Here is a 25,036-nt window from a genome sequence, read left to right as displayed (position 1 = left end):
TGTCATCAATTCTTGTTTTTAAATAAGTTTATCATGAGCATTAGTGAGGAGTAATTCTATGAAAATAGGTTGAAATAAATGGGTGAAGTTATCCTTTAAAAGGGGCATTCCACTTATTTTCTACATTTTACTATGTCATTAATATAACTTAATATGAAATAATAAAAAGTCCCCTGTGTTTCCTAGAACAAGAGGTCTGAAAAAAAATCATTAACATGGTGAATCACATCTTGATGACATCATCAAGATGTGATTCACATATGTTAATGATTTTTTTCAACAGCTCTAAGTTATATTAATGACATAGTAAAATGTTGAAAATGAGTGGAATGCCCCTTTTTCTTTTTTTTAAGATATTTTTTTTCGGCTTACGCCCTTTTATTGGGTTTTTTTAAGGGACAGACAGTAGGCTGACAGGAAACGGGAGAGAGATGGGGGAAGACATGCAGTAAAGGCCGTGTCGGGCTCGGGAGTCGAACGCGTGGCACACTGCGACTGGATTACCAGACGGTTACCGGAATGCCCCTTTAAGTGTTATTTTATACTTTATGGAAATGTGATGTGTTGTGAGCTTGTACATCTGCTATTCTCACTATTTATTAAATGATTTAAACCTTCACCTATAATAACGGGGAAATTATCGAGAATCTGTATTTTCTTATAGTTGATGAAATCAATTCGATTAACAGTTCCACCTACATACATACATGTAATACACCTGTAGTCTTGCTTTTAAAAACATAATGCATGTACAAAACATACATATCTTTCAATTCATGTCTTGACCAAGACAGCCATGGGTCAACAGAAATCTGCACGCAAACCAACAGCCTCAAGCAAACATGGATAAATGGCTCAAATGTCCAGTCACCAATCATCAAGGACACTCACCATTAGTAATTCATTCACTTTGCTTACAGTGAGTCTGCGACCATGGCCAGGTAAGCTCTGCCTTTGTATGGAGAGTGGCTGTACTGTACCACCAGACTGTTTCCACTTAACTAGCATCAGAATGTTGAACAAGCGCCTGTCGTCAGGTGGTCCTGACAGCACAGGCCGCCACACTGAATTACAATTTAGGCATTTAGCAGACACTCTTAATCCAAAGCGATTTACAGTAAGCAAGAACATGCATGGTAAGCATTCATCAAATAGATGCATTCAAGAATCATAAGCAAGATAAGAACCTAACATCTGTCTAACAGTATATAGAGTTATACTGCTGTATTTGGCGTGTCTTAAGTACCAGGTCTTATTACCTAACTTGAGTAAACTAAAGACCTGGAGGCGTGATCAATGCCATTTGGCTATTCTGAGTGGCCAAAGAGCATTGATCACGCCTCCAGGTCTTTAGTTTACTCAAGTTAGGTAATAAGACCTGGTACTTAAGACACGCAAAATACAGCCCACAGAGTGCTATGTCTACATACAATGTAGACATATCTAAATTACCTAAGTAAGGTCGTCAAGGCTAGTGCAAGTGCTACAGCAAGTGCTACGGACTAAGATACATATCTTCTGTATGTACTGTATAAGTGCAGGCTAGGGGCACTCTGATGTACAGTAGGATATTTTTATATTTTGAATTCAATCATCAAAGCCACAGTGCGTGAGACATTTTCATAATATCAATTTGGGATTTCCACAGATTTGTGATAAACATACCCTAAAGAGATTATGAGCTTAGTTCTTTCTCGCCCTGTCTATCCGGGGTTATGTTGAAAGCTCAGATTATGTGTCAAATAGTCAGAGGCATTGATATGTAATCCCATATTCAGAACATTTTGAATGGATTATCTCTCTCCTGCTCTCTCTCCCTCCCTCCCTGGCTCAGTCCCTCTCTCTGTGACTTCCCCATTAAGTGTCTGGCAGTATGTGCACATATATTTGGACAATTGATGTAAGTGTGGCTGCTTTTGTGAGGGTGTGTGTTGAGAGTGTTCCTTAGACTCAGACAAAGGGAGAAGTAGGACATCTATTCTGTGAAGTGCAGACAATGCTTTGTCTGGTCAGACTATTTAAAGAAACACACACACACACACACACACACACACACACACACACACACACACACACACACACACACACACACACACACACACACACACACACACACACACACACACACACACACACACACACACACACACACACACACACACACACACCAATGGGAGTGCAGCAGCATACATCTGCGTGTGGCAGCATAGTAGGGTTGGGGGATATATAGAAGAGGATAGAGCACACACCTTCAGTGTACGAGGCAAACGGCTCGGGCTCCAGAGAAAGGGTAGTGATGTCGGAGCACAGCACCTGGATGGGGTTCAACATCCTGGGGGAGGAGTCCAGGGTGGAGAGGGGTGGGCAGGATGGGGCGGAGCTCTTCAGGCTATAGCCAGGAGCAGCCCTGCAAGAGGAGCAATGGGGGGGGGGGGCAGGTGAGGAAGGGAGGGAGGATAGGAGGGCGGGAAGGGGGAGGGGGCAGGTGGGGTTGACGGACTGAGTTACTGTGTCACCATATCGGCCACTGGAATATACCACAGAGAAGCGGTAAGTAACGTGTCAAATATAGCATGTCTACATGTCATAATACGTCTACAGTCACAGACCCAGTATTGGGGACAGTTGTGTGTGAGGTGAAGAGAGACAGTGACACACAGCGAACAGCACAGACACTCAACAAAAGGCCATCCTATGTTGTACTGTATGTTATGCATCTCTCTGCAGCCTGCACTCAATGTACATTTAGGTAAACCCCAAGGTGCTGCAGTAAAGGATGCAACGAGAGAGAGACAGAGAAACAGGAAGTGAATATAGGCCCTTGTATTCACCGACAGAACTTTCAATTGTGAGACAGCAAATGCACAGTACTACTGTACAGTATAAGTCCTTCAATCAGAACATCCTCACTGGGGTCAGGGGGGGGGGGGGGGGGGGGTGGCCTAAAGGTTAGAGGAGTGAGTTTGTAACCGGAAGGTTCAGGGTTCGATACCCCAGATCAGCAGAAAAGATCTGGGCGGGGAAGTGAATGACTACTTACTTACCCCTCCCCAACACTGCTAACGTGCACTTGAGCAAGGCATTGCCCAACTGCTCCAGTGGAGCTGCTCAGTGGCCTAACGGTATAACGCTGTATTCAGATATAGAAGCATGAAGCATGAAGCTCCCGCATAGCGTTAAAAGCACTAATTGGACGTGTCCGAATGGCAGCTGTCACTCATGTGTCAGTGTGTGTGTGTCTGCTTATGTTGCGATGAACAAACTGTAAGATAACAGCTGTAGATGGGAATTGGTCAACCTGACTACATTTATATTTTACATTAAATATTAAATAAGCTGCCAAATTGCCTAAACGAGCAGTCTGCACTTTTTCGCCACTCTGAGTGCACTGCTGTCTGGGCACAGAGGAGACTGGAGTGCCGATCAGAGTGACCACCGCAGCTCAACGGACACCATTTTCATCATCTTAATGAGTACGCTTAAACTAAGAGAATCACAGGGGAATATGATGTTGTACACACAAATTAACAAGTAAACAAATATGAATGCAGTGCGATCCGTCACTGACAGACCAGAGAAACCGTTTCTGTCCGTGGAAAGGTGCGCAGAGAAATGAGGGGAGAGGGACACAGAGGCTGTGATTGGCTGGACGCTACTAGCTTCATATAGTTCAGCTTTTGGGAGGTTTAAAGCTACGCTTTTTGTTGTCCAGCTTCACAGTGCTGAGGAAAAGCGTGAAACACTCGTTTACGTTGCATTGTAAATCTAAGCCAGTATTTTGCACCACGCCTTTCAGAGTGAATGACTGAGACTAGGGTTGTGCCGGGCAGCTCCCAGATTTTAAGCCATTAAGACCGGGGAAACAGCTGTGTCATTTAAGATTTGAGGTATATAAATATCAACATACGTTTTTCAGAAAACTCTCAGAACATTGCTTCTCAAAAATAGCAGATATACAAGTCCACAGAGGGTAACTTTGTGCCACACTGCAAGCTGGTACATCTGCTACTTTTGAACATTTTAGAAAAATCTTGAAAGCTTGAAATTTTGAATAATTTTGAATTTTCAAACACACTTCTCTTTTGGGGGTTCCTGGGACAAAACATTTTCAGATGGGGGTCCATGGCCATATATCAATTTTGGGGGTCCTTCCTTGGCACAAAAAAGTTGGTCTTGAAGGCATTTGTCCTCAGGTATTATGGATTGATGCGAATGTGAAGCAGGGTGTTCCTGTTATCAGCAAACTACCCCCTGGTTATAAATTAACCTGATGTAATCAAGCAATATCACATTAGAATGTTGTGTACTGTTTATCATCACAGCTGTGCCGGCCATGTGCCGAGGATAACCACAGTGTGATACAAACTCTTTATCAAGTAATAGAAGACAGCGGTTTTATCATTTTGTCAACTTTTGTTTATTTGGCTCCGCCAACAAATACAGGAATTCAGGACTACAATCACAGGAAATGTTGCTATGCAACCAGGGGGGCAGTCAGACAGATATTTTGTGAAGCTACTAAAGAAATCGGGATTTCCTGAAAGTTCATATAATGGCCTGTTGTGGCGCTGTCATTGGGCCCAAAAAACCCCATAGCCCATAGAAGTCCATGTATTTGGGCCCAACCTCACCTAGACTGTATTACCTTAATAAACATGGTCATGAATACTTTCTGCTTCCAGTCACTAGTTTAAAGTCTCATTTCTAATGTCATAATATTATTTTTGGAAAATTATGGTCCCATTTATTTAAAAAATGACCATAAAGTTGCGTATGTTCTGAGGGGCGTGGCTACCGTTACAGTCTATGATCGGGATTCCCCACCCACTCGAGTCAAAATAAAAACCAACGGAGAAGAAGGGGGGAAGTCCCGCCTCGTTGTCTGGGCCAGCCAATGGCCAGCTGGGCCCAAACGGATCTAGAAAGATGGCGATGTACAATTCAAGGACTGACAGGCTTCATTTTACGTTCATGTTAGACCCGCGGAACGCTTTGTCCATATTTTTGACAGTCTATGTATGCAACATATAAAATTGACACTGCTGTATTTATAGTATTTCAGCACCTGGGGGAATGCCTCTCGTCGAATAAAACTGTTGAATAATAATAGTCCGGCAGCCGAGGTGGACGGGTGGGAAATGTGGTATATAGTCTTTTTTATTGGCCTATTTAGATTCATTTTAGCTCAAGGAGTGTATTTTGTGCAAAACGAATGCTTGGAATGGATTAAGAATCATGAAAACCCCCTATAGTTTGACATGTCACATGCTACTTAAAGCAAAAGGAAAGTTTGACATTTTTGCCTGCCATAGTACCGTAATTTCCGAACTATAAAGCGCACCTGAATATAAGCCGCACCAGCTAAATTTAGGGAACAAAACTAATGTGTACATATACAAGCCGCACTGGTCTATAAGCCGCAGGTGGCCATAGAGAATAGATTTAGAAGGTCCCCTGGTGGCCGTTAGCTGTATAAATCCCTATATTAGCCGCACCGTTGTATAGGCCACAGGGTTCAAAGCATGGGAAGAATGTAGCGTTTATAGTCCAGAAATTACGGTATGTTAATGGTAGGGTCACAAGAAACCCCTATAAAAAAGATCGCCCTATACTCACAGCCAGTCAGCAAGTGGATTCATGAATGTATGTATATAGACAATATTTTAGGCCAATAAAAAAAAAAGACTATACCAAATTTCCCACTTAAAACAAAAGAAGCCTGTCGGCTGCCGGACTATACTGTTGGTGTGTCTAATAAAGTCGGCTATAGTATACAACCCACTGACACACCAACCGAAGGTGAGATTGTAGAAGGAGAGAATATTCTGTAAGAAGCCAAAGGGCATTATAGAGGATAGGGGACTGGGAGGAAAGGAAGATGGAGGCCAGGGTGACAGAGGTTAAACATCCCTCCTCTCAATGGAATGTATGGGCACGGAAAAAACTGAAACACGGGAGGGAGGCCTATACAAACACACTGTTGTGTATATGCACGAACATTATCCCACTTATACAAATACATACACCACAGGCCGGTGCCAAAACAAAAGACACTCGGCTCACACACACGCACGCCGCGCACACGCACACACACACACACACACACACACACACACACACACACACACACACACACACACACTTTACAGCGCTGTTAGATAATTGTTTGGCAGACGCACTACTTCAATGGTTGTAAATGCATTAGAGAATGGCTGGGGGAGGGAGGGATGGTCAGAGAGAGGGATGGAGGGGGGTGGGGGATGGGGTGAACACAGAGAATAGGTAGGGGGAGAGAAGGAAGAAGATGGAGAGGCAAATGATGAAACACAGTGTGTGTGTGTGACTGACGGTGGTCTTCATTAGGCGTGCTCTCATGGGAGTGCCTCTGGGCTTGTTCAGAATCTCCAGTAATTTTGTTTCTGTACTTAAAAACAACCATCCCTTTTCACTATTGCCTCCAGTATGTGTCCATGAGACCCATAAAAAAGAGAGAGCGAGAGCTGAAGCAAGAACGAGAGAGTGTGTGCGTGCGGCCCGGCGCCACAAAGGTGCCAGAAAGGGGCCTGGCACCCTCAGTTGCAAATTCTGCCCCCCCAGTTTAAGTTTTATGTACATATTGTTTTGCTATATAAACTGCACCCTCATTCATTTCATCCTGGAGCCGAGACTGGTGTGTGTGTGTGTGTGTGTGTGTGTGTGTGTGTGTGTGTGTGTGTGTGTGTGTGTGTGTGTGTGTGTGTGTGTGTGTGTGCGTGTGCGTGTGCGCGTGCGTGTGTCACGAGATGTGAGCAATAATTAATATAGCTATTATTGGTGGGTGGAGCCGTGCTGCCAATCATGCAGGACTACCATGAAATACCATGCATGCGTGGCATCATGGGCTGTTGCTATGGCAACGGTGGGTGGATGTTGATTGACGTTAATGAATAAGGGGACAACACCGTCACTCCGGACATGCATGGCCGGTTACAGATCACCCGTGGCTCCCGACATGCGTGGCGGGTTAAAAGCTAACCTGTGGCGGGTTAAAAATCACTGGTGGCGTCCACGTGCGGTGAGGGTTAGGTTAGGGTTTTTGGTAGGGTGTCGGACTCATGTCATTTCGTGCCACAAAACCAAAATTTTGTTCTGAAGGAGAAAACCAAATACACATAGAATCCACATGTATGGATGTATACTTTACTGTACATATTATTTATTTGGATTTCTAACTGTCTATATGATGTTTTTGCATCGTACTTTATGTCATTAAATGTTCAGATTAATTGAATATGAAGGACCCCACTGGAAACAAGCCACGTTTCTTGGGTTATAAACAGGGGTGCACATACTGTAACTGGTGCGCCAGTACTGCACATGCGTCGTCAAAAGGCATGCTGGGCGGCAGATCAAAGGCATGGAGGCGGTTTCGCGTATACCGAGAGATGGGACGGGAATTTACTTAGTGAGAATCCTGATTCCTGACGTAACATTTCATTAAAGCCAAGCACGTACAACAAATGTCTATCTATACGTGACTATGTCCTGTAAGTAGACGTAGAAATAAAACTAGACTAATCATTGTCAGCCTTATTTTAAAGAGGAAGTCCGTTTTGGTTGTAACCAAGCTGTTACATGACAGTTGTTGAAAGTGAAAGACAAAGTTGTTATGATGATGCGGCTGCTGTTCGGAGCGCTAGTAAGTAAACAAGAACCCATACAAGCTTTTAGCCAAAGTTCATATATTTACAATATGAAAACCATGCATCTGTCACTTAACACAATCTATGCAAACCACGAGATATATCGCATTTAGCTATTAAACCATTAATCTAAAATTATTATTTTTTACCAGATTTTAGCTTCCATCGCTAGCCACCGCTTCCATGGTAGAAGGACGATGTTAGGAGCTTAATAAAATTCAACTTTTTAATTTGTTTTTTGAGCTCCCCTGTGTATTTTTTATCCCCACAAATATGCAATTTTGAACTTTGAAATGTTCTCATCATTTAGGGGCTTTTATGGAAATTGCTCTCAGGAACAGCTCAACTGATTTGGTCGTATTTGTGATGTCATTAATGTCACCCTACTTTGTATAATTCTTCCCTCTTTTCAGTCTTCAGTTACAAATTTGCATTTCCACTTTGTTTACAATGTCCGCCATTGTTGATTTTCCAAGCTAGCATGGAATGGAAACAAGCCTGTGTTTATCTAGCATCAGTATTATAATGACTCAAACATTAAATAAGTTTCATATCAGCACCCCCACCACCTCAGGACATTGTGGTAATGCAGCTAAAACAGCTTCAGAAGCAAAAAATAAATGGCATGGACTGGTTATATCAGAGTGGTGATTGAGGCTCAAACCATTAGAAATAATAATAATAATAAAAAAAAACTGTTTTAAAATTCATGTTATAGCTGCTTTAATTTGACCTCCCTGGCTGATTATCACTTCCGGGTCATGCGGCTGGATCACGGCTCTTCTTCTCTGCCTATTTCGTGCATTCCGTTGGCACTGGCCCCGGATCGCCGTCTATGGTAACGGGAGGGAATGTGTTTTAAACCTGGAACCTCCGTGGCATTAGCTGAGTAGCTAATCCATTGTATCTGTGTTTTAGCGACACAGTAGACTACGCCTGCAGAGTCGAAACAAACAATAAAGTCCATAGACTTGGCTGGCGACAGGGAATTTATAATTAGGCTCTAAACGAACATTAAAAGTCCATAGACTTGGCTGGCCTATGACGTAATTTCAGAAATGGACCTAAACAGTGTTCAATTAAGACTCTGGATTTAGCTGGGTACAGTGTGCATCTAGAATTATGCTGCATTCACATGGAATCAGGCAAGTGGTAGACGACAAACCGGAAGTCATTTTAGTGGACGGGAGCAGGACGGTAAACGGAACAGGACGGCACGGCAGCCAGAACCAGCGACGGTAAAGGCAGACGGCATCAATGTTATTTTTTACCGTTCCAGCAGGTTTTGCCGTTTGCCATCTACCGCTTGCCTGATTCCATGTGAATGCAGCTTTAGAGATAAACAAACATGAACACAGACCAAACATACACGCGCACTTGCGCACACACACACCCATGTGTTGTCACACATCCACGTGGAGAGAGATCACAAGCTTCAGTGTTGAATTGCATTGTACAACTCTGTGCGTCTGCCTAAGATAAATCACATTACAGCACACAGACACAGGAAACATTACTCCGCCTTCTGTAGTGAAATGAGATCACAGATGAGTTCACAGCACATTCACATCCCCCTTAATGATAATCCTCTGGTTTCATGGTCTCTGAGGTACAGAGTGCAGCTGAATGTAAGACAGACTGAAGTGAGACAGACAAACAGACAGGCAGACAGGTGGGGTTGAGATCAGCAGAAGAAGAGGAAAGGGTGATTGTCTGTGGTTATAATCCATCTGGCTTATGTTATGAGACTAAATAACCAGTGGAATTCAGAGATAATGAGTGTACCACTGGCTTGCTTTATAAACTACAGTCAATTTCAGTCAGAGAGAGAGAGAGTGAGAGTGAGAGTGAGAGTGAGAGTGTGTGTGTGTGTGTGTGTGTGTGTGTGTGTGTGTGTGTGTGTGTGTGTGTGTGTGTGTGTGTGTGTGTGTGTGTGTGTTTGTTTTGCATGTGTTCATGCAAACATATACGCTATACAAATAAACCTGCCTTGCCTTCTTAAAAAAAGTATTTCTGGTTCCCATGCTGATCATGGGAAAAAAGACTCCCTCTCTCCCTCTCTGTCCCTCGCTCTCTCCCCCATACATGTCAATAGATCAATTATTTCCTGCTGTGTAACAGGAAAACGGTGTTGCACAAGGTAAACCGTTACAAAACCACACAACACAGAGAAGGGGGGGGGGGAGTGCAAGGGAGGAGAGGAAAACATCTATCAGAGAGAGAGAGAGAGAGAGACACACACACAAACACACACAGACAGACAGACACACACAGAGAGACACACACAGAGAGACACACACAGAGACAGAGAGTAATCTCTCTCCCCAGATCCCATATTCCTGTCTGTCACTGTGAACCCTGGTCTTCACTGAGCTTATGTGATGGTATGGTATGGTTCACCCCGGGCAAAGGGGTTGTTTTGTCTGCATATACACCACACACACACACACAGACACACAGACACACACAACACACACACACACACACACACACACACACACACACACACACACACACACACACACACACACACACACACACACACACACACAGACATGTTGTCTATAGGAAAGAATACACTAAGATGGTTGTAGTATACTGTAACTACATTTCAGCACAGTGAGCACACACATGCTCCACACAGCCACAAACAAGACGTAGAGGCAACGCACATACAACAAACACACACTACAATATTCCCTCCTCCTCCTCTTACCTTCAGTCACATAGTTGTGGTCGGGGAGGAAGCCGCGGTGGTCGAGCGTCAAGCTGGCGTCAGTGTCTTCTCCCATCGGCGGGGCTGGGGGGAGCGCCCGTTGTCCCGGAGGGGCAGCCTGGCGGTGGTGGCAGCAGATTGCTGGTTGGGGTGACGCTGGTTTTGGGGGTCCTGGCCGGCTCAGTGCCCATGCTGCTGCCCGCCCGATGCCTCCTCAGCACAGGGGCACAGAGCCAGACATCCTAGCCCCTCTGTGACTGAGAGGTGGGTTGTGTGTGTGTGTGTGTGTGTGTGTGTGTGTGTGTGTGTGTGTGTGTGTGGGGGGGGTTCCGGTCGGAAAAGGGAGCGCTGCGGTTGTGAGGAACGAAGGAAGGATGGTTGACTGGTTGGCTGAGCAGGGACTTCCACAGAGGCTACTCCTGGGAGGGCAGCCGGGGGTCCGATGCAAACCTGGGCAAAAACACGTAAAGGTTATGTAGGGTTTCACGGTGGTATACCGCACCAGAAGGCATTTATTTCACTGGGCACTCGAGGAGCAGCTCGTAAAGGGACATCACTTGTGAGGTGAGGTAAATCAAAGTCTCCTTTTGTCTTCCTTATAAGCTGTTTTGCCTTAGACACACACACACACACACACACACACACACACACACACACACACACACACAGTATATATATATAAACACAGCTCTGTGGTCACAGAACAAGGAAGCTATCGGTACTTCCAAGGTTCATCCAGAATGACAGCATAAGGAGAAAAGGAGGAGAGGAGAAGTGTGTGTGTGTGTGTGTGTGGGGGGGGGGGGTGATGAGCAGAGCCTCTGGACTGTGTCTCTGCAGTGCTGCTGCTGCGGTGAACACACACACACACACACACACACACACACACACACACACACACACACACACATGCACACAGACACTAACACGGATGGACACACAAATACACGGACTGACACACTCACCGACACACACGGCAGCCTCTCGTCAGGTAGTCTCTCAGTGGATTCAGCGCGAAAAACATCCCTCTCTGCCTCTCTCTCAGTAAATAGGTCTCTCCCTCCCTCCTTCTCTCACTCTCTCCCTCCCTCCCTCCCTCTCTCTCTGTCTCTCTCTCCCTCCCTCTCTTTCTCCCTCCCTCCCTCCCTCCCTCTCTCTCTCCTTCTGTGGGCTGCTCAGCTGTTCCAGTGTACAGAGGAGGTAAATCCTGCCGGCTCTGCTTTCTGCTGCAGTGTGAGCTCTGGCGTATGTGTGAAAGACAGTGTGAGGGAGTGAGGTAGAGAGATGAGGTGGGGGGGAGGAGAAAAGAGAGAGAGAGAGGGGGGGGGGGGGGGGGGTGGACTTCTCCCGCTGTGCTGCTCTGGTATGTGTGTGTGATGCATAAGAACAGGCTCCTCCCAGTCCCTCCTGTACACCCAATGGGTAAAGAGGAGGGATCCGCCTGACCGCTGGCTGCAGGTGATTAAATATGAGAGAGAGAGAGAGAGAGAGAGAGAGAGAGAGAGAGAGAGAGAGAGAAGCATTAAATGGGTGAGCAAAAAAGGGTGGCCGAGTTGCTGGTTATAAGGAGGTGGATGAAGGAGAAGGCAGAAAATGGGGAGGGAGAGAGAGGATGAGTGGGTTCGGTTGAGTGAACGGTGAACAAGAGTGACTGTGAAGGATTCACCCACAGCCATAATTCTATTAACACAGAGACATACTGACACACAGACATGCACGTGTGCACACACACACACACACACACACACACACACACACACACACATATGCGCATGCAAATGCATTCACACAAATATTTTGGAGTATGTTTTACGGTGGTAAAACATACTGTAGTGTTCAAACTGTTCGGGTTGGTTTATTGGTGGAGGAATAATGGAAGAGACAGGTGGAGAAAGATGGCGATGAACACACACACACAAGCTATAAAACATACATGAATGGAGATGTGGGATTGCACCTGCGGGAACAGAAATGAACAGATACACACACACACACACACACACACACACACACACACACACACACACACACACACACACACACACACACACACACACACACACACACACACACACACACACACACACTCTCTCTCTCTCTCTCTCCCTGGTGGGGAGCCAGGGACAGTTGGTGTCATCTCTGGTACTGGCTGTCAGCCACCAGGCGTTAACTCATCCACAGCAGGCAACAAGGAGAGCTGTTTATCTGACTTAGCCCAAGACTCCCCCCTCCCTCAGTGACATGGATCATGCACGCCTTTATGTCTACCATTTTATTGTGCATTTCCCATCAGTCAGTTGTTAGGTTGGTTGGTTGGTTGGTTGGTTGGGCACCAGGCATGTATGGAGCTGACCTGTTCTGACATTCCATATGTTGATCCTTCCCCATCCATCCTTCCTCTTCGATGTCTCCCTTTTACCTGATACCTGTCCATTTAAACTCTAGACGGGCATGCCCCAAAGTTATTAGTGCATGCCCCAAAGTTATTAGTGCCTGCCCCAAAGTTATTAGTGCCTGCCCCAAAGTTATTAGTGCATGCCCCCCCTTATTCAAAATGGAAGTTGCTCAGTGGCGTTCTGAAGCCATAGAAGAACGACGTAGTCTTCCGGGTAGTACCCCCGAGCGTTGATGATTGGTTGGCTCCTATCGTAGTACCCCTCGCACTGTTCTTATGGTACATCTGCGTCACGTCTACGTCTACTTTTTTTTTTTTTTAATTATATATTTTTTATCCCACAATTTTGTAACCCATTTTTCACCCCTGTGTCAATCATCTATCTTGTATACATTCCCCCGTGACGTCATGTGGCAGCCAAGTCTATAGACATGCGTGCCCCTCACTTCTCACAAATGTGTTTTTCAAGCATTTAGCCGGTACTCTTTATCTTATAAGGTTCAAGGTTGTCTTTATTTGTCTCCCTTGGGAGAAATTTGTCTAGGAGACGGAGTCACAGCTGCATACACATACTTTTCACATAAGAAAACTAGAAAAGGAAAAACACCATGAAACACCCAACATACAAGAGATATTGCCTTGATAAAGTGCAACTAGTCAATAAAGTGCATTCGGCCATCTCTGATTGAGCAGGGGTTGGTAAACTGTGGTGCGTGCACCCCTTGTGGTGTGCGAACGCCCTCTAGGGCGTGCGTAACATGAAAAGGATAATGGCAGTTTTATGGTGTTATTTAACACAAACGGCAAGATCCTGTAAAACACTGTTGTAAGGAGATGTATAGAGCAGCTGCAGCAGTCTACAGCAGCTGCATGTCTCTCGGTGCAGTGACATTCTGTAATTATTTGCCATAATCATATTTAAAAATGTATAATATTCAGCCAAATACGATAAGACTGAGCGTTGGGGGAGTGCATCAGCTAGGTCAGGGGGTGCACGGCCAAAAAGGTTTGGGGACCACTGATCTAGACTAGAGTGACTCAAGACAAGCAGGTGTTTCTTGCTCAATGTTCCTTCCATGGAAACATTGGCTAATGTGCAGGGATTACGCTTGTGACCGGCTGATTATTGGTCAAGTCACTCTAACCATTAGGTCACCCTGCCCGTGCCCAACCTCTAAATGCCACAAAAACATCTAAAGCCCCAAGATATTCTAAAATCAGCTCCGGCTTTGGCTCCAAATCTCTCCGGGTCACCCAGTACTGACCCTCATCATGAGGTATCCGTACACACACACACACACACACACAATATAATGTTGTTCTTGTTTTAAGAAAATAACAATGAGTGCCTTGGTACCCACTGTGGGTACCAAGGCACTCATTGTTAGAGTCTGAAGGCACTAATTGTTATTTAAGACTTTTTAAGGATCCGCGGGAACCGTGCCACATACTGTACAGCGCGATAGCAATACACTCACTCAAATCACATAATCATCAGCTTCCTTATCATTATGTTCAGTATATCACTGTAATCTCCAGATTCCAGGAATCTCAGACCATGCATGTCAAGTTCAATTAGTTTCCAAACTGCTATCTCTGACCTTGGGCACAAAAGAATGACTTGAGGGCCATCGTGTAGAGGCCCCACCACTCAACCATGAAACCCTTGGCTTCAGACCGCCCATCGCTCGTAGAGGTGTAGAGGCCCCGCCACTCAACCATGAAACCCTTGGCCTTGTTGCCCTGGTTATACTGGAACACTGCATGGACCCAAAGGCAATGGGCTCAAACTCCAGCATTGGTATTGTATGTTCTATTGTATTGACTCCCCCGTCTACCGTTTACTTACAGTACACCAATCCATATCAGCATAGATGCAGTTGAGACTATACAGTAGCTAAGAAAAAGCATCTGTTGGAGGAGATACAGTAGCACACCTGTCACCACTATTGTGCTAGAATGCTTTTGGGGGCAGATGATTAGAAGATGAGTCAGTGAGCAGATACATACATACACGCACGCACGCAAGCTGCCACTTATCAATACCACAAAAAGTGACACAAAAAAGATCAGCCACAATGAAATGCATTCATCGGTGACTCAAAGTTAATCTGTCAAAGTGCCGCTGACTCATGACTGAATCACACAGTCAAAACAGTTGCGATGTGAAATGTCAAAGCAGTGTCTCCCACCACTAACAAAACAAACGTCAAATCAGTGTCCCCCACAACTAACAAAACAAAGGGACCACTGCACTCTGTTTTTAAGTCCATCTGTATGTTAAAAGATTTGATTGCCCCCCCCCCACCCAGTGAATGCAAGAAAAACAGAGCCTACTGAAAAATATCGTTCACAGTTTCTGGCATACATAAATAAGCATCAACTGTGTGGATATAGGGTGGACTTGCGAGACCCAAACACACCCACAGGCCCAGCCAGCAATGATAATGATCAGGCATCATCATTCATCACGAGCATTGTGGCGTCCAATCCGACGCTGCAATGTTTTGTGATTGTCTGTCTCTGTTGACCTGGTGCTCTTCTTCCGTTCCACCCCCACACAGCCACGCACATTCAGGGTTGCCTAGCAACCCCCAAGTGCAGCCAATGAAATCACACACACACACACACACACACACACACACACACACACACACACACACACACACACACACACACACACACACACACACACACACACACACACACACACACACACACACACACACACACACACACACACACACACACACACACACACACACACACACACACACACACACACACACACACACACACACACGGAATACCCAGGAACTCTGCAGAAGGAAGATAATGAAGTCCCACTCCAGTCCACCATCACGCTACACGTTCCAAACATGAGAGAGGATGAAGGGGAACTGTTGGGTATGTTGCCAGTCATCCGAAAAACCCCACGCTTGAAGCAGCATGGACCAATGCCTGATCCCTGATATTCACTCTCCTGGTTACACACCTGCACATACACACTTTTCAAACCCTTAGTGTTGATTTGTACAGAATTAGCTAAATTGACAGTTATTTTTTTACAGCATGAACATGTTAGTACAGAACCAGTACTACGGTACGCACGAACACCACGCACGCACACACAAATTGGGACAAGCCTAAATGTAAATGAATACCTACAAACATTATGCAGACAAAAACCCAATTTCTGATATTAAGACTCTCCCGCCTTCAGGCGTTGAAAAACGGGTGTCTTTGGTAAAAGCCTTCAAATTTAATATCATTTGAGTGCGCAAACGTCCTCTGGATCTAAGCCCGGCAGCCATTAAATCTCAATTTTCAACAGACAAATGTACTCAGTAGAAAAGGAAAGTTAAAAGCTCTGCAACATCTGCCCAGCCTTTAACACTATTAGCACATTGAGTGAGGGCTTAAGTACAGTCAGCAGAAGATAGATCATCTCATGGCCCTCGGAGGGAGACAGGATTGTAATCTCCTAAGGTGGGGTGGGGGGGGGGGGGGTCACAACAGTAATGGGAACCCAAATTAAACTGCGGCCCCAGGGGAACAGAGGGACCGGGTAGATTATAAGCAGCCTTGGGGCAACACTAAAACCCTTAACCACGTTGCTGACAGAAGCTGAGAGAAGGGCAAGGATAAGATAAGTACACAATGCAGATTTGTGCATGCAAATCATTTTGGAAAATGATTTGCATGGAAAATGAAACACACACACACACACACACGCAGAACAATGTTACACAATGAAACCACAGAGGTGCACACAGGTACAGAAAGACAGTTACACAAATGTAAATGTACCGGTATGTGCATTGTGCAACATGCACACATAATACATACATGTACACACGTGCACACTGCACACAAGCACGCACACACTCCAAGGGGCTCTAAATCGTTCAGTTCCACAAAACCCCTTGCTGAGTTTCTTTGGATAAATATCTCCTCTCCTTTCACTTCTGTATGAATAGTTGTATGTATTCTGGGGGAGGGGAGGAGACTACTACAGTGCAAGGTGACAGAGGGATAATCTTACTCCTGGGAGTCTGGGCTGGTGATGTTGATGTAATGACTACTTTGGTGGCGGGAAGAAAGGCATCGATGGGGGATTAAGCCAACCGCCTGAAGGGCTGGGAGAAGGAAAGAAACTGAAACGGGACAACATAAATACAAACGTTATATAGTCTAATCCCTGATGGAACACAGTGATAACACACTCGCCTTGGTGATAAACACTGGCCATGACAGGGTTATGGCCAAGACTAGCTGTCTAACACTGACAATATATCAAGTGCTTTGACATTACCCTGAACTGAAAATAATATTTTCCGTTCAGGGTAATGTCAAAGCACTTGAGGTGCACATTAGATTCCAGACCAAATGTATGTGTTGTAAGACCAAAGTGGCCAAAGTCTTCTAGTCCCCTGTACTAGTGGCACATAGTAGTCCTTGTCTTGTCACCTTCAAGTAGTTAGTTTCTTCCTTCAACATTACCTGGTAGAATGCTGTATATGGGTGTACAAGTAGGCTTACATGAATTAATCACTTTTATCGACATGATTTCAAAAGATCATAGCCTTAAAAAGTAATATCCCTGGGCCTGAAGTCAACCGTTTGTTTTCTTTTCCCCAGTGCAAAGCTGCTTAGACCAGAAAGCAGATTTACACACACACACACCAAATCTAAACAAAGAATTGAGCAAAGCTTACCTAAAACACTACATACATGCATACAAACAACTATTCTACCCAATACATGTACAGTACCTGTTAGCTCTGTCTGGACCGACTCTTTAGGCCACACATGAGAATGCACGTGAACCTGAAAGGTCAGCAAGAGCCTGGAGCTTTACTCTACAAGAATCCAATCCTTTCGCATCAATATCGAGTCTCTCTCTCTCTCTCTCTCACACACACACGCGCACACGCACACGCACACGCACACGCACACACAACAAACAAACCTGAACGATCCATAAGACACACACAAGCTTTTTATACATTTCCTCATGAAATCTCTTCTCTTTCAATACCTTCTTCACTCCAGGGTCGGGCCTGAAATTGCGTGTTTCAGTTTTATAATGGCAGCATTAACCCCACAGGGAGAGAAAGAGAGAAGCAGGTGACCTTGGTGGGGGGAGGGTCACTGAGGGGTCACTGAATGTAATCTTTCAATGAGCAAACCATGGGCTCAGGAGTCTGGTAATGGGTTGCAGAGCAAGCCCTGTTCAGTATTCAAGACGGTGTGCGTGTGTGCGTGCGTGCATGTGTGATCGAGTAGGTGTTGTCAACACAGTAGCAGATCAGCAATGCAATTAGTACAGAAATCCCAAAGGCTAGGTTCAGTTAGAGCAACATATGAAATAATATAATATACAGTAGATAAGACATCGATTTGAGGTGTTGAGGTGAGTTGAGGTGTATGGGACACTTTAACCACTAATGGCCTTGCAACAAATAGTGAAAATAGCCTATCTAGCTCACAGCGAGCCAACAGTGGGCTTGTAGATCTGCTATTTTTTACATTCTATAATCAATATGCCAAAAATAGCGACCAGACTGTTCAGGCCCCCCACACACACACACACACACAGAGAGACAGAAACAGAGACAGAGACAGAGACACACACACACACACACACACACACACACACACACACACACACACACACACACACACACACACACACACACACACACACACACAGAGAGAGAGACAGAGAGACAGAGAGAGAGAGAGAGAGAGAGAGAGAGAGAGAGAGAGAGAGAGAGAGAGAGAGAGAGAGAGATTTCAATACAATTCCAACCGCAGGGGAAAAAGAGGTCAACAGAGTAAAGTAACCCAGTTTTCAAGTCTACAAATAACCCACTTATTTATTGTTAGGAATAGGTGGACGCTATAGGGAAATCTGGATCAATCTTTTGGGGAAGACTGCAGGGTACTATGGAAGAGTGGGCACTTTGAGGGGGATAAGAGTGGGCACTGTAGAGAAGAGTGGGCACCAGGAAGACTTGGCAATGGGCAAACTAGGTACAAGTTAGAGTGGGCACCAGTAAGACTGGACACCGGGACAACTGGGCACTAGAGAAGAGTGGGCACTATAGGTGCACTGCCTGTTGTCACATGCTCAGTAGTTTTCACCACAATTAAAATAATAACAGTTGTTTTCATTGGTTCCATAGATGTTTATCATGTTCTGTTCATGCACTGTACAATATACAATACAATGGTGTCCACTCACAGTTAACAGTTTTTGTATTGAGTTTTACTTGAAATGTACTGTAATTCTGCAAACTGTCAAAAAATAATTAAATCAATCAATCAATTAAATCACCACCCGTGAGGTAGACACGGACATTGCTGGTTGTAACTAGTGGCCTACTACTAAAAGTAACTTCATATCTATGGTTTACAAATTACAAGCGTAGATCATATGAGGTTACAAACGGAGCTAAATGTTACATACCGGTAGTTTACATACCAGTCCAGTCCTCCAGAGTGGCAAAGCTGCATGCATGGGATGGGAGGTGAAGATTTGAGACTGTGGTTCTCCTGTGTTGTGAACAACAAAAACGAATGATGAAAACATTCCCACAGTACGTCGTTCAACCTGTTTTTCAAGGAAATGAAGAGCACAGTCATCATACATGTTCTTAGGAAAGATAAATGCAATTTCACATTACACATACCGCCGTGGACTCTCCTGAGTCTCCTCTGATGTTGGGTCGTGTAGTTTAGTATAATTAAGAATTAAACAGGTGCGATTCAGACAAGAGCTTGTGGCACTACCGTAATATTAACACTGCCCCCTTGTGGCTGTTAAAGTGTGATACAACGAAACACAATATTGCTGGTGGTGAGAAGGGTTTGGACATGGATGCATTTTATTTCATTTCACATGAACAAATACATGGATGAATAATAAAGTACCGCCGTTGGTCATCAACAATATCTTTATACACAATTCTTTACAGTTAAATTTATTTTAAATATTTTACATTTGAGCTACAATACTGTCGATATAAAAATTGAAATCTGGGCACATGGATAATACATCAACATATTAACACACATTTCATGGGAAAGATACACTACCTCTGCATGCCACACGACAAACTAACCACTCCAGCATTTACTAGCGCTTTACTGGCTTTGAAGAATATGTAGCTCCATTAGCATTTCCTTTCACATAGTGGCAAAAAAAATACTATTTAGTGTTACTCCACTATTTGATAACAAATTAAATGCAGAGAATGGTCAATCCAGAATGAAAATCTATCACTTTTTAGTGGTAGCATTATTTCCTTTCTATGGATATTTTAATCCAGTAATTTTACAGTACAGTGAAATGCATAGTTTGAGAAATGGAATGAACCATTATTGTCCTATGGTCATTAAGTTGATCCATATTGTAATTATAAACAAACCAGAACTATAATGTCTTATTGTAATTACTCTGGATAAAGAGCATCTGCTAAATGCCTAAATTGTAGATTGTAAATTGTCTTATTCCTTTACCCTGTTTACAGTATAATACCATGGAAAATGTACAGCATCAACAAATTAAATACAAAACTTTTCACATTTTGAATGTTCATGTACATTACCGTACTAACATTGAGAAAGGCAAAATGAATGCAGCAGCCTCTCCAAGTGGCTGTTTGTAAAACAGGTGTAAAAAAAAAACATGTTATGACTAAAACTTAGCTCCAACTGGGCAATTTAGTATAGGCTACTCATAGTCATAATTTTGAAAGTTTAGTTTAAGAATAAAGCATTTAATGCTAACAGACCTTCAAGTAGGCACCAAGGAAAATCTTGCTTATCTGGCCTGGCATGCCTCATTGCAAGCTTCTCAAGTTTCAATTTGGGCTGTATAGGCACCACTTGTCTCGACCACAGATTCAGTTTCCATAAGAAAAAGGGAACTGCTGTCATTTGAAGTATGGCCTGCCCTTTAGTAGCCTAGATTTGTGTCAATCCAAAGGGCAGGATTTAGATTTAGACATGTCACCATGTGGGTTGTGGCCGTCTACTCATGGTGAGTAGGGCTGCAACAATTAATCGAACTAAGTTATTTAATCGATAATTTATTGATTTGTTTTTGCCTGTGAAAGTTGCACGAGTGCAGTGCATATGAAATGTAAGCTTTATCATATAAACACAATAATCAATGTTTAGTTAACATCACTGACTATCTTCCAAAATGTCCAATCATAACATGGTGGATTTATTTTGTCCGTATTAGCAATTATTCTTTAGTCTTGAGTACTTGAGATATCTGTACAGATAACATTCAAATTAATAGATACAGCACACACAAAAAAATACATCCTACAGTATGTTTGTACATGTCTTTAAATATCATAAATGGACCAATAAGGCTTCAAATATTCTTCAGGCTAATCAATTTAAACGATTATAAAGAAAAATCTATTACTTTCTTTGTAATCGATTCATTGATACAAAAAAAGATTTATCAAAATATGTTCCTCGATTATTCGATTAATCAAAAATATGACAAACAAAATAATGCATAATTGCAGCTCTAGACACAAGTGCAGGTACATTATATTTATGGTGCCTTGGTGGTATGCCAAGACATCATGCCGTGTGACACTACCATGCCGTCATCTTGATCTCCAAGCTTGTGCTTACAGAAGGGTAAATTCAACTGAATGACCAGTCACCAGGAAAGCCTTTAGGCTCACACAACAGAGGTCTACTTAATTCACACCAACCTGTGTATTCTGTATAGCCATGATACAGATCAGTCCCCTATCAACCAATCACTTTGAGTACAGTAAGCTTGTACATAAAACATGACATATCATACATTTGCAACAAGGTCAACCGTGTCCTTTCTATAGACTTCTAGACGTCCATCCCTTGGTAAAAGTACCCTCATCAGTTTTGTGGATAGGTTAAGAGGAAACTCCTTGCTAGGATATTGTAGTGCCAATTAGGAGCAACTTTAACGTTTATTTTCAAATTGGATTTTGGCTAATTTCTGGCTCTGGCTGGTCATCCATATAGTAGGGATCCCCCTGGTGGACCCTGTGGTTATGCACACGCAGGTTGCCCCTGTGAGCAAACCTTTTACCACAGTCAGTACAAGCAAAGGGCCTCTTCCCCATGTGAACATCCCGCTGGTGGGCCCTAAGGTTCCCGCTACGCGCAAAGCGCTTACCACATTGGGCACAGCCGAACGGCCGCTCGCCTGTGTGTGTACGGGTGTGCACAGTGAGCTCAGACGGAGTGAGGAAGCTCTTGTCGCAGAACTGACAGGGATGCAGTCGCACTCCTGTGTGGCGTAACAGATGTCTGCGCTGATGGGAGGGGTAGGTGAAACACTTGGTGCAGTATGGGCAGGTGTACGGACGGCCGTTCCCACCACCGGGGGCTGGCGGGTGGCTGAGAGTGTGCGTGTGCCGGAGGGCGTGGGCCTGCGTGTTGGACTGCGGTCGCAATGGGTCTCTGTTAGCGAATGTAGTGGCTCTCCTGATCTGAGGGACAGCGCCCCTCCCGCCCCTGTCATCACGGGGTCTCCACGATGACTGTGCTTGCGATTGGTCCTGCCTTGCCTCCCTCTGCACTGCTGACTGACCTGGCAGTGGGTTCTGGTTGGAGTTCTGGTTCTCATGCTCCTGATCCAGGAAGGGAAAGGAGGAATCGTCATCCTCGTTGCTGGTCTCATCTGAACCAAAGCCAGGTCGGAAGCACGGTGTATCTGTGCCGGTGCTGCTGCTGGCAGGACCAGAGCAACTGGTGCCCTCCGCCTGGAGGTTATCTAGACCGGACACCCCACCCCGACCAGCTTCCAGACCAGGTAACCACTCCCCTGGTTGAGCTAGGGTTGGGTCAGGTCTGGGGGAGCAACGGCCACTCTGGGAAATGGATAGGAATGGAGTGGAGGCCTGCTCCTGTAGAGGTCTGTGGTCTGCACTGCGACTGCCCTGATCCCAGTGCGATACTACAGTGAAAACACAAGAGACAGAGAGCTGGGTACAAAACGCATGCATGCATGTACAGTCAGGAACCCATTGAGGCTATTTTACATTCAAAATTGCCAATTATTTCTAGCATACTGAATAATGAAACAAATCACATGTAGAATACTTGCATGCACTGGTTTTGTTGAAAAGGTTTAAAAAAACAAAAAAAGGCCAGCTATATAGTTACATTTCCTACATTTAGCCTTGGCCTGTGTGGCAGACAAGGGGTCTCCCTGCCTCTGGTCCCCTGCAGCAACGCTTCCCTCTGGGACATGGACTGCCGCCGAGCCTGGTGTGTTGCGTGATGCTGAACGCTGTGGGAGAAGTTTGAAACATGCCAAAAATCTATGAGTATGGAAAGGTTTCGAAGGTCTCTCAGATTAGATTAACGTACTGTATTCTTGTATTCTGTGAGTCTGACCTCATGTTTGACCGAGGCACCACCAACATCCTGGCCCGTGGCCTCCTCTTTCAGCCTACGGAGGCTCTGACTAAGACCCTCCACTGGGTCTTGGTGGGAAGACACCTCCTTTCCCACACTCTGACCTACAGAGGGCAAAGAGGCAAAGCTGCAGGTACTATTTCAATAAAATTACTCTCACAAAACAGAAATTAAGATCAAGGGTGAGGAGTCGGACAATGACAAGTTGACTCTACGCATTCTTGCAGTATTATTCTATGATCAAGCAGACTGTTCATCCCTGGGCCATTTTACCTGTCAAAGCCTGCTGCCTTCGACAGCCTTCTCCTTCACTATCTCCAGTTGACGTCTCCCCTTCCTCTCCCCCACTCTTTATGTTTATCTTCCTCTCTGCTTTTTCCAGCTTTCCTCTGAGCATGGAGATCTCCTCTCCCTTATGCACCAGCTCTGCCTGCTGCTCACACAGGCTGCTCTCAAAGATCTTGGCAATCTCACACACAGCAGCTGCCAGCAGCGAGTCCATGACTGTGGCGAGTTGGGCATGGAAGGCACTTCTCACCGACTCCATTGTCCTTTGTTTCAGTGATGAGTAGGATGTCGACAATAACAGGGACTTAAGACCGCGTTTACGGTGCCCAGTCTCTAGTGGAAGCTGTAAGACGAATGGAGCTTTCCAATACTATAAACTGACCCAAGATAGCTAGCTTATCTTGGAAGCTATGAATTGCCCTAAGATTTTGCCATGTAGGTCGTTTTCAGCTTTTTTTTATTGCAGCTGTCCAATATATCTTTGTGAACTCTTGTCTCTTGAACGAGATGATCCTGTGGTGTAGCTAGGATGGTCCAATGATGGCAACGCAAGCTAATTTAGCTTTACAGATTAGGTTAACTCCTGCAATGATTGCAAGTGGCGCATTATAATAGCAAGCTTTGTGCAGTCCAATTTAATACATGTAGTCTTGTGGTGTAGGGAGTCATCTACCTGCAAGCAAACAACGGGACAGGTACAGGTTATTAAAGAGAGCGTTGGTTAGTTTGCATTGCATGTGATGCTACCTAACAACTATGCATGCTAACGTGTAAACAAGAGAGCCAACGAAGCGTAACCAGTACTTGATCGTTCTGGCTAAGCCACCGACCTGGCAAACAAAAACAAATAGGCCTACCTCGCTCAGTACTGTGTTCGTTAGTCGAGGAAGGAATCAAATGCCGTCCATCGTTTCTGAATTCAGAGATTATACAGCTCACGTACTGTGTCTTGGCCAGCCCAGAATAGCCACCCAGCCCCAGGAAAGTGGTGGTGTGGTTTGTCGTCCTGCTAACGCTAGCTAGCAGGACTAGGAACCTACTCTATGCTTGGTACGTGTGTGGTGAGTGATGATAGTAAAGTATCGCGAGGTAACAAGGCAAGGCGTCACATCGCGACAATTTCAGTTTTTTCCTCCGAAATGTTAAACTAATATTTCATTTCCACCCACGAATTGTCATTTGATGTCTTTCAGATGTCACTGCGTTTGTCTTTTATATAAGTGCAGGTGTTTTAAATTAAAGCGTTTTTGTCTTATATTTTGTTATTGCTACGGCTGTAATTGTATACACAGTACTACACTTTTCAGCATACGTCGTGTTCAATAATTATTTAAATAAATTCATAGATAATGTTTTGTTGCATATTTCTAACTTCGACACACATCTTTCCCCAACATTGGAGAAGTCAGGCAGAGGACTTTAGAAGCCAGGGCATCCAAGAGATGCATAGTCAAGCACCCTCTGGTGGACACATTTAGTTAGCATTTCCAGGGAAGGATGTACATCAAA

At 44.5% G+C, this 25,036-nt stretch overlaps 2 protein-coding genes across 4 annotated transcripts in view; both read right to left on the bottom strand.

Moving 5' to 3' along the window:
- The window catches only part of LOC308322989 (serine/threonine-protein phosphatase 2A 55 kDa regulatory subunit B gamma isoform), a 34,305-nt gene extending 22,822 nt beyond the window's left edge, over positions 1 to 11,483 (bottom strand). The window contains exons 1-3 of one of the 2 annotated variants that reach the window (XM_080774547.1): positions 11,364 to 11,483; positions 10,399 to 10,848; positions 2,250 to 2,407 (exon numbers count right to left, since the gene is read on the bottom strand). In XM_080774547.1, coding sequence (XP_080630673.1) covers positions 2,250 to 2,331 — 82 coding nt within the window. In that variant the 5' untranslated portion in view covers positions 2,332 to 2,407; positions 10,399 to 10,848; positions 11,364 to 11,483. The remainder of the gene's footprint in view (positions 1 to 2,249; positions 2,408 to 10,398; positions 10,849 to 11,363) is intronic. The other variant, XM_080774548.1, reaches the window with a different exon arrangement.
- Positions 11,484 to 19,668: 8,185 nt separating this feature from the next.
- LOC308322660 (uncharacterized protein) lies at positions 19,669 to 24,521 on the bottom strand. 2 transcript variants are annotated; one of them, XM_080774052.1, is made up of 5 exons: positions 24,385 to 24,521; positions 23,513 to 24,200; positions 23,219 to 23,343; positions 22,985 to 23,111; positions 19,669 to 22,775 (listed from the first exon to the last, which is right to left on the bottom strand). In XM_080774052.1, exons 2-5 carry the CDS (start codon positions 23,784 to 23,786, stop codon positions 21,790 to 21,792), a joined length of 1,512 nt encoding a protein of 503 aa, XP_080630178.1. In that variant the 5' UTR covers positions 23,787 to 24,200; positions 24,385 to 24,521; the 3' UTR covers positions 19,669 to 21,789. The 2 variants fall into 2 exon arrangements, with proteins under 2 accessions (XP_080630178.1, XP_080630179.1); XM_080774053.1 differs by having other exon boundaries at positions 22,994 to 23,111.
- Positions 24,522 to 25,036: the final 515 nt, after the last annotated feature.

This window comes from Protomyctophum bolini, assembly GCF_963924005.1.
Source record: "Protomyctophum bolini genome assembly, chromosome: 10".
NCBI classification, from domain to species: Eukaryota; Metazoa; Chordata; class Actinopteri; order Myctophiformes; family Myctophidae; genus Protomyctophum; species Protomyctophum bolini.
Note: the sequence above shows the minus strand (reverse complement) of the source record. Positions and strands in the feature narration are given on the sequence as shown.

Excerpts from the sequence above, each read along its gene's own strand:
- LOC308322660 (XM_080774052.1), bottom strand. The coding sequence starts at position 23,786 with ATGGAGTCGGTGAGAAGTGCCTTCCATGCCCAACTCGCCACAGTCATG. Across the intron at positions 23,112-23,218 it reads GTGCCTCGGTCAAACATGAG|CGTTCAGCATCACGCAACAC; the intron begins GTCAGACTCACA and ends CTTCTCCCACAG. Across the intron at positions 22,776-22,984 it reads CAAGGCTAAATGTAGGAAAT|TATCGCACTGGGATCAGGGC; the intron begins GTAACTATATAG and ends TTTTCACTGTAG.